The following is a 9,787-nucleotide window of genomic DNA, read 5'->3' as shown; positions in this document are numbered from 1 at the left end:
AAACGCTTATGTTTTTATAATGATAAGTAGCTCATTTGGGGGTACTAATCAGGGAAAACTTAAAATGAGTCTGCCAATTTTTTTAATAAATTGTTCTAAAGTCATTTTTTGTTTCAGTACTCAAGAGGGAACAATTCTATTTTAAGAAAATTTTTATGAGAATTTGCAAATGGAATATATCAGGCCTATCCGGTTTTATTCTGGGATCCTAAAAACTATGTGTACTACAGGCAACTGAATAAATCCCCAAGAGAAAACTTTAGTTAGCATTTTTTAGATGTCCCATACACAGGTTAATAAAAAATTTCACATTAGACAGATACAGAGCTATATGTGAAAAATAAAACATTATCACAAAGTTTTAAAATTCTTAAACATGCTTTAAGAATGTTTATTATTCCATTTAAATATAATGTTCATTTACGTATTTCTTCATACTTTTCTTGGTAAAAAATTACAATAAATACAAAGTAACAATGAGAAATATCACAGGAACAAACTCGTCCATTATTTTTTAAATCATCCTATAATACAACACTGGTGAGTTCTGAGAATATTAAATGGACAAGTTATCCTGTCATAGAGAATTGTTTGAATTTATGACTATTGGCGAGGGCCAATGGATTTACCAAAAAAGTTTTTCCTTAAGACATAAATGTCACTCAAATTGTTACCTAGACACTCGGCCCTGACACTCCTACTGTGGGAAGATACTCCAACAATTTAGGTATAATTTAGAAGACAAGGTTAGCAGGTTATTTTTACCTGTCATAACCTGAAACTCCTTTCTTCTTCATCAAAATAAAGAGTGTTATAAACTTGCCCCCACAGTCACAATGGGAGCTGTGGAATTCTATAATTCTGGAAATAGGGTTTCTTCCTGAGTGATGCAGGATTTGCAGAATCACAAATTTAGGAAGAAGGTGGGTAGAAATGTTAGGGCGCAGGTTAGAAACAAGTAACCAGTGGTCTGGCTTACCACTGAAAATCCGAATTAAAACATAAAAAATATCACGTGAAGACTGAACACTGTATTCACACCAAGTATACAAATTTCAGGGTATCTACATTCAAAGATTGAACTGCACAACAGGAAAAGAGAAAGTGGCCGTGTCTTTACTGGGAATGAGAACAATACATTATATTTCCTCATCAGCACTTTCCGTGACATTTTCTTTTAAATGGAGGGAAGATGCATGAAACGCATTGTTTGCATTAGCAACAAAGAGGATGCACATTCCAATAAAGGGATTTATTGGTGAAAATTCAGTTTACAAGCATGTATGAGACGTGCATTTAAAAGGAATTTAAGAAGGAATGTATTACATGTGAACCAGTCCTGATATTACTATTCTACTTTGCAAAATACCTAGAAAGTAATCAAACAGCAGTCCCGTTTAAATGCAGAATTTTAAATAAAGTTTACTTTCGTTATGGATAAAAACAAAAAAATTAATCACTTTGTAAATTTTGGTATGAGTCCTGCAATTATGTACTTTTTAGCTTTCCTTTCATTACTTAACCCACAAAATTAATTAGGATGTGGGAAATATAATGTCATATTTTAAATAATTCTTTAAAACATTTCCAGTGAAATTATTTTTACACATATTTATATTTAAAATAAAATAAAATATATAAACATTCCTTCATATACACATGAGCTTTTTCAAAAAGTGGAAGTGTCCTTTTCATATGTAAACATTTTTAAAGAAATATTTACAGGAGAATAATTTTCGCATCCAAAGGCAAAGATCTCCAACATCCCTCTTATTCAACAGATATTCTTCTCATTTTTTCAGCTAATTCATTTCTTACTTCAATATGTTTTTCTAAATTTTGCACTTCATGTGGAAGGTTGATATCCCAAACAGACAAACAAGACTGTATCTCTACAAAGGAAAAAAATGAAATAATGGTTCAAAGATCTGCCATAAGGCCTTTTTATTTTATTTTATTTCAATTTTGTTCATTTATATTTAGTTGTCTTATACAAACATATACATAAATACAGCTAAAAAATTTACTAAATCACTGCCATTCATAAGAAACTACATTTGGAAAATGTTTAAAGTGTATTACAGAAACAACTACATTTCAAAAAGAGTGTGAACTTTTAATAACCTGATGTTTCACTTTCTGAAAGAAATAGTTTTTTCAAACACTGTTCAAAATCGGAGCTCATATGGATATAGGTAAACTGTAAGGAAAAATAACCACGTTTAGTTTAAATTTGGGCTACTTCTCATTTTATAGTGGTTGATATTTCTACTTCATCTGAAAAAATACTACTCAACTACTAAAACTTAATTTTGAGGATTTATGTTTAAATTATTTACACTATAAAGAAGCTACCAATTTAAAATGCTTGAAGTATTATAGTATATGTTATATTTATTATAAATGTATAAAACACATAACATGTTATAATCATCAGTGTCATTGTACTGTGTTTGGAATACAGTATCTTATTAAACACTACCTTTTTGGTGTTGTGTGCCTTCAGTACTTTTCCGGATATACCCCAAAACCAGCATGACATTTTTAAGGCTTCCTTTAAAAAAAAATATATGAGTCTTCTGTTAAAACAATGTAATAAGATGAACTTTAAAAAGTCATTAGAAATTACTGTATAATTCTGCTTTTTAGGAGACACTTCAATTATACTGAATAAAATGCTCCAAGATCAGCAATTATTTAATGTTGGAAAATTTGTGGCCCATTCCTTGCTATAATTTTTATTAATTGTGTTAATCTGAGAAAATAATTTAACTTTTGAAAAATGGGTCTAATATTTATACACCCAGAGTTATAATATTAAATGAGATGTGTGTGAAACTGCTTTGGCATTAGTCAAATGTGAATCATTTGGATACAAAGTTGGATGGATGATACACTGATACTCTGTCACAGAACCATACGTTCTTCTCAAGTCACTCACTAATTTACTCAACAAATATTTGTCATACGTCTTCTATACAGGAGGCAAGGCCCTGGGGAGTAAAGAAGTAAACAAACACATGCAGACTCAACCTACATGGAGTTTATATTCTAGTGAGGAGATTGACACTAATGAAAAAAAAAAAAATCGTGACCAGGATGGATGCTATGCAAGGGAGATGTTATGAGAACTCCAAAGAGGGAAGTTTGACCTAATCAGTGTTCACTTCTGAAGGTTTTGACATATGAGTTACCATTTGGAAAAAAGAGTTAGTGTACCTTCTTGGCTTAATTAACTACAGAAATTAAATAAGCAAAGAATGAGCAGCACATGAAAAACATTGAGGCAGTGTGAAGCATGGTATCCCAGAGGGACTGAACATTCTCCAGATCAGAAAGCACTGGGAGCAATGTGATAAATGGCAGAGGCTACAAAGGTGAGGTGAAGCCACATTGTACCTGCCGCACCTGTGGATTATGCTTAAATTTATCTTTACTTTAAAAATCAATTAAACCACTGAAATTCCACATAATTTCAGTAATGAACAACGATTTGGGTACAAAAGTACAGACAAATTAAAGGACTTAACAACCTTGGTAGAATATAGGTAGAGAGACAACCCACTATTGTTGTGAGATACAACGCTGGTATGCTGAGAGTCACCAATCACTCACAGCATCTAGTGTAACTCCTGTGCAATTTCAACATCCAGTCATAAAAAATGGGTGAGAGTAAGGAGTAACACTTGTCCCTCCTTAATATATTCCTGTAAAAGGAATTGACCATTTGCTTCACCTGTCAAACACACTAGGACTTACTTACTAAAGTTATATAAACTCTTGTTTTGCAGAACCTAATCCCATGTTATTTTGGTGATCAACTTTGTATATATGTTAATACTATCCTCTAAGCCTAATAATTAGTTAAAAGAAAAAATGGAATGTATTTATGTAGAAAATATATTTCATGTGCTGTTATGATTTCTTCATACTTAAATAGAAAAGTAGGAGCAAGAAAAGACATAAAAGTCTGCATAAAACATCATGATTGTCAATACCTGCAGATTGTAGAGTTCAGCATATATTGTTACAAGCATATAAATTTGTTGGTAGAATGAAAAACCAAATTTAAGAAGGGTAGGAAATTTAAATTGGTTAAAATAAGCATTTGCTTTAATACCTTTGGTTAAAAAGTTAAAAATACTCAGGGTGCCTGGGTGGCTCAGACAGTTAAGCCTATGACTCTTGATGTGGCTTAGGTCATGCATGATCTCACAGTTTGTGAGTGTGAGCATCCCACTGGGAATTTCTCTCTCTTGCTCTCTCTCTCTGCCCCTCCCCCACTCACTCTCTTTCTCCCCCACTCACTCTCTGTAAATGTAAAGAAACATTACAAAAATATTTTTAAGTTAAAAATACTCAAAATTATCTATTTCCTCTTTTGCCTTAGATACAGAGAAAGTAGAACAGAGAATCGGTGCTCGGCTGCAATAATCTTCTCTAATGGGACTGAAAGCATCCATTCCCTCCATTTTTTAATGACCCTATTAAAATGTATCCCAGTTCTATGTTTCATGATGTGACCTTCTGAGACATGTCCAATGGCATTAGAGAGTGAGACTAAAATTAAAAATAAAAGCATATTTTTAAGGTCTTAGACAATATCACAAAAGATTGAAAGGAAAGAAACTTACCTAACTGTGCTGTCATCATGACTCTGACAGAATCACAAAAATTGTGAACTATACGTATAATTCGACGAGTTGAAAGATCAAGGAGTAAAACATGGCCTCCTCCAGTTCCTATCCAGAGGGCAGTGTTCTTCTGGAGGCAGAGAGTTTTCACTCTCCCAGAGTAAGATATTTTGTGTTTTGATTCCGCGTTTACTTTTACCATTTCCTCCCTAAAACCATAAAGTATGCATTAATAATTTTATCAACAATTAAGAGATAAAGCAGATGTCTACACATGCACACTATATATAGCATTTTAAATTATGAATACATAATAGTATACATTATATATCATTAAAATTCTACAAAATGAGTGTTGCTAAATACAGAACATCAAAGTGGCTTCTCTCCTTGAAACATAAATTATCAAAGATAACACAGTCCCTTCAAGAAATTCTAAAGTAAATAAAATGGATAAAATAAAGTGGCTCAGTTGGCTAAACGTTTGTCTCTTGATTTTGGCTCAGGTTTGCATCAGGCTCCACGCTGACAGAGTGGAGCCTGTTTGGGATTCTGTCTCTGCCTCTGCCTCTCTCTCTCTCTCTCTCTCTCTCTCAAAATAAATATATAAACTTTAAAAATGGATATAATTTTTATAAATAAGCCTATATAACCCAGTGTAAAAGAAAAGAATAAATTTGCCCAATATAAATAGAAAAAGTTTCTTTCCATGAAGTCTAAAAGTTACAAAGGAAAATTAAATTTTAATCATTTACATGTAAAAGATATCAATACAAACCACTAAATGTTTCTCTGAGCCAATGAATAATTCATGACGAAAATGAGGTGTCCGGAAATAAAACAGTTCTAATACTTTTAGGACTTCAGGAAGTAAGGGAACCTTTACCAGGCAGAACTGTCAACACTTCAGAATGTCAATCTCCTTACCATCCAGAGAAAAATGAAAACATTCTGGGAAAGTCAACCTTGAAGTTTCATTTTATAGATACAGTGTGTAATCTAAATGTTCTCCAGAGAATAAAAAATCTATACATAAAAACAAGATAAAACAGGGGCGCCTGGGTGGCTCAGTCGGTAAGCGTCCGACTTCAGCTCAGGTCATGATCTTGTGGTTGGTGAGTTCAGGCTCCGTGCTGACAGCTCAGAGCCTGGAGCCTGCTTCAGATTCTGTGTCTCCCTCTCTCTCTACCCCTCCCCAAATAAGGTTGAGTGGTCCCCTTTCCCACCAGCAGCACACAAAAGATGTGCGTGATTTAAAGTCTGAGATGTGCTGGATTAGACTAAGAACTGGTTGTCAGTCTGGTGTCTTGATCCTTCATCCTTAAGCAGTTCGTGCATTGGTCAGTGCAGTAGGTTTCCCCCATTTTTTAAATTGTTTCGTGACTTTGTCTTTAGAACAAAGTATCCTTGGACCTGTAGTCTAATTACAAGTAGTAAACTTTGATATTGTAACACTACTAAATGTACAGTCAGCAAGGAATCCAGTATGATCACTTTCAATCACATAGTATTTTTTCATTGGTGAATATTCTTTGTAATATCTTGAAGGAACCATATATATCATGTTCCTATTTTTTTTTAGTTTTCCAAAATGAAACTACTTGCTAGATACCAAGAAATGGTGCTGAAAAGAATTAGCAATTTTGTTTCTGAGTTGTTTAGTGTTCTAGTTAGGGGTAGAAACAAAGTAAAATTAGCCATACTGCCTCTCTAAGTCTGAAGTATAAAAACAGCTCTAATAAGCACAAAATAAGAACCAATGACATTGTACCTATAGTGAACAATAATATGTTGTACACCTAAAAATTTGTTAAGAGGGTCAATTTCACACTGAGTTCTTTCCACAGTAAAATACAATTTAAAGAAAACAATTTACTTTAAAAAGTGCACACAGTCTATAAGTTCACAGAGTTTTTCAGTCTTCTTATCCCATACTTCCACAAATGGGCTATTTTTCTTAGCAACGTAGAGAGCCGTGTCCACCACCACTGCTATGATGTTGGAATCACTGAAAGCTGCATAAGAAAACCTAGAGGGAGAAAAGAATGTCACTATTCTTCATTTCTTGCAAGCATATTGGCTAGCATAGGCCCTACCTTCATGGCAAACTTCTACTTAGCCTTTGATGTTTAACTTAAATGTCAGCTCCTCTGGAATACTTCCCTGACCTATCAAAATATACCAGTCATTGCCTTTCCTGCACTGGTATACCTGTAACACTACAGACCTCATTAAGTATCAAATTGTATTCATTAATTAGTGTGTCCCTGACACTAGACTGCAAATGTGGTTTCTTAAGGACAAGGTCCATGTCTTTTCAATATACCCACGATCCAGTAAAGAGTCACCATGGATAAGTACCTATCTATCTAGCAGATACAAATGTAGATAGATAAGAACCTATCTAGAAAAAAATGCCTAGCTAACAAAGTAGGCAGTTTGTTAAGTAGACGGACAGAGGATGGATGGATGCAGAATGAACTAATAGAAGAAATGAACAACCAAGAAAGAAAAAGTAAAAATGGTTAAAGTTGCAATTCGACCAGATAAATGACATGAAAATGTCACACCGTTTAAAAGCCTTTAGTTTATTGTAGGGCAGGAAGATTTTTTTTTCTTCCTCTTTCTTGTTCTGGCAAGGGAGGCAAAAATATGTGCTGCCAGAGAGCCACTACATTTTAGACAATTTCTGAGTTTTTTGCTGTATATAACAGAAGACAGTTCAAACTAGTACAAATATTACATAACATTTTAGAATTTATAAAATGCTTCTGTGCGTTCTCTCATTTGATCCTCAATAACAATCTTACAAAATACTACAAACCTCCATGTCTGCAATGAGAGAAAGTTAACAAAGGCTAAATAACTTGCTCGAGGCCACATAACCAGCATGTCACAGAAGCAGGACTCGACAAGTCTCTGGAGGCCTGTGACTCCAGAGACCACATCATCTCTCACTACCCACCAAGCCTCTGTCAGCGCGAACTGATGACAATGAGGAGGGTAATGAGGATGAAGCAGCATCTAATTAGCAATGAGGTATCTGCTTAGCCAGGGAGAGACAAAGGCAACAGGAGACACTTTTTTTTTTTTCAACGTTTATTAATTTTTGGGACAGAGAGAGACAGAGCATGAACGGGGGAGGGGCAGAGAGAGAGGGAGACACAGAATCGGAAACAGGCTCCAGGCTCTGAGCCATCAGCCCAGAGCCCGACGCGGGGCTGGAACTCACGGACCGCGAGATCGTGACCTGGCTGAAGTCGGACGCTTAACAGACTGCGCCACCCAGGCGCCCCAACAGGAGACACTTTTTGAGAAGAGAGCAAATACTTCCAAGTGTCTATGAAACCAGATCCTCGTCTCTTTCAGGTGATGAACAGCTTTGCAAGTGCCATGTTTATGGGTGTTCTCTCTAGTACAGCATTTATACTCCAAATCTTATGTGGAATTTTAGGGAGTTGATTCCCATGATCTCATAACATGCTCTATGAAATAAAAAAAAAATTGGGGGCCTTTCTTTTTAAATATTTTCAGGGGTTTTTTTTTTTAGGTTGATTAAAAGTGGAAATTACAGGGATGCCTGGGTGGCTCAGTTGGTTGGGCATCCGATGCTTGGTTTTAGCTCAGGTCATGATCTCACCATTGTGGGATTGGACTGAGCATGTAACCTGCTTAAGATTCTCTCCCTCTGCCCCTCCACAGCTTGTGTGCATTCTCCCTCTCTCTCTCTCTCTCTCTCTCTCTCAAAAAATTAAAATTAATTAAAAAAATAAATGAATAAAAACGTGTTTTTTATTTTTTAAAAATTTTTTTTTCAACGTTTATTTATTTTTGGGACAGAGAGAGACAGAGCATGAACGGGGGAGGGGCAGAGAGAGAGGGAGACACAGAATCGGAAACAGGCTCCAGGCTCTGAGCCATCAGCCCAGAGCCTGACGCGGGGCTCGAACTCACGGACCGCGAGATCGTGACCTGGCTGAAGTCGGACGCTTAACCGACTGCGCCACCCAGGCGCCCCAAAACGTGTTTTTTAAAAAAAGTGGAAATTACAGAATGAAAATGGAGTTATCCAAACATTTACCACACATTAGGAAACAAATCTGTAAATGAGAGAGAAAAAAGTCCTCATCCATGAGAATTTACAATACATAGCAGTGTATCTGAACCCCAAAGACCTTAGAATCACATGAGAGCCTGAAAAGAAAAATACTGAAATCTGGGCCCCACCCATGATTAATTCATCTGATGTAATTGGTCTGGAGGTGAGTCCCAGGCATAATAGTATTTTCAGGTACCTCATGGTTTCTAAGTGGGGCCAATGCTGAGAACCAGTTAAGTTCAGTATTAAGAGAGCATTTTTGAAAATTCTTTTATAAAAATGTATGGTAGATGTTGTGAAGGGAAATAATAGCTGAACTGGAAGAACGAATCCAAGGCATCTAATCTGCACAGGAGGAATCAAAGACAACCCACTCAGAAGAAGCGACATTTGCATTAAAACGAGCAGGGAACATATTAGTCGGCCAGGAAAAAAGAAAATCACAGTCACAGGTTGGGGGTGAAAGGGAGCAGGCTGTCTTTGAGAACTGAGATGATTTCAGCTTGTCTAAAGCACAGGCAGCAAGGAGGCTGCAAAATACTAATCCAGAGAGGGAAGTAAGGACTAAATCCTACAGGGCCTGGTAGACTACCTTAAGAAATCTGAACTTCAAACAAAGGACAATGGGATGTGACTGAGGGTTTTAAGCAAGAGACTGACACCAGACTGAGTTGTGTTTTAGAAGAGCTCCTCTGTCTGCAATGTTGAGAACAGACTGAAGGAACACAATCAGAGGTTGAGAACTGGTTAAAAGATGCTGTTGTTAGTATGGTTATTGATGATGGATGGTAGCCTGGCCTGTGGAAGCAGAAGGAAAGTGAGAAATGAAAGAATTTGAGTGTCAATTAGAAGAGTTAAATGGACAAAGGGAGTAAAAGATAAAGGAGTCAAGGATTACTCTCAAATTTAGGTTTTAGGTGATTAGATGGATATTGAGAAGCCAGGATACTCCCTGAGATGAGGATTTGTGACTCAAAGCTAATACTAATCACGAGTAATATTTATTGAGAGCTTACCAAGTGCTGGGCATTATGTTAGCTCCTTATATTAATTT

At 35.8% G+C, this 9,787-nt stretch overlaps 1 protein-coding gene across 3 annotated transcripts in view; it reads right to left on the bottom strand.

Moving 5' to 3' along the window:
• Positions 1–1,233: 1,233 nt before the first annotated feature.
• The window catches only part of LRRK2 (leucine rich repeat kinase 2), a 137,334-nt gene continuing 128,780 nt past the window's right edge, over positions 1,234–9,787 (bottom strand). For 2 of the 3 annotated variants that reach the window (XM_023256946.2, XM_045061648.1), the window contains 4 exons: positions 6,511–6,663; positions 4,635–4,843; positions 2,483–2,554; positions 1,234–1,892 (listed from right to left, as the gene is read on the bottom strand). In XM_023256946.2, coding sequence (XP_023112714.1) covers positions 1,771–1,892; positions 2,483–2,554; positions 4,635–4,843; positions 6,511–6,663 — 556 coding nt within the window. In that variant the 3' untranslated portion in view covers positions 1,234–1,770. Of the gene's footprint in view, positions 1,893–2,482; positions 2,555–4,634; positions 4,844–6,510; positions 6,664–7,866; positions 8,120–9,787 lie in introns of those variants that run through there. The other variant, XM_045061649.1, reaches the window with a different exon arrangement.

Source organism: Felis catus, chromosome B4 (assembly GCF_018350175.1).
Source record: "Felis catus isolate Fca126 chromosome B4, F.catus_Fca126_mat1.0, whole genome shotgun sequence".
Taxonomy (NCBI): Eukaryota; Metazoa; Chordata; class Mammalia; order Carnivora; family Felidae; genus Felis; species Felis catus.
The sequence above is the reverse complement of the archived record's forward strand: the minus strand, read 5'-3'. Positions and strand labels throughout refer to the sequence as shown.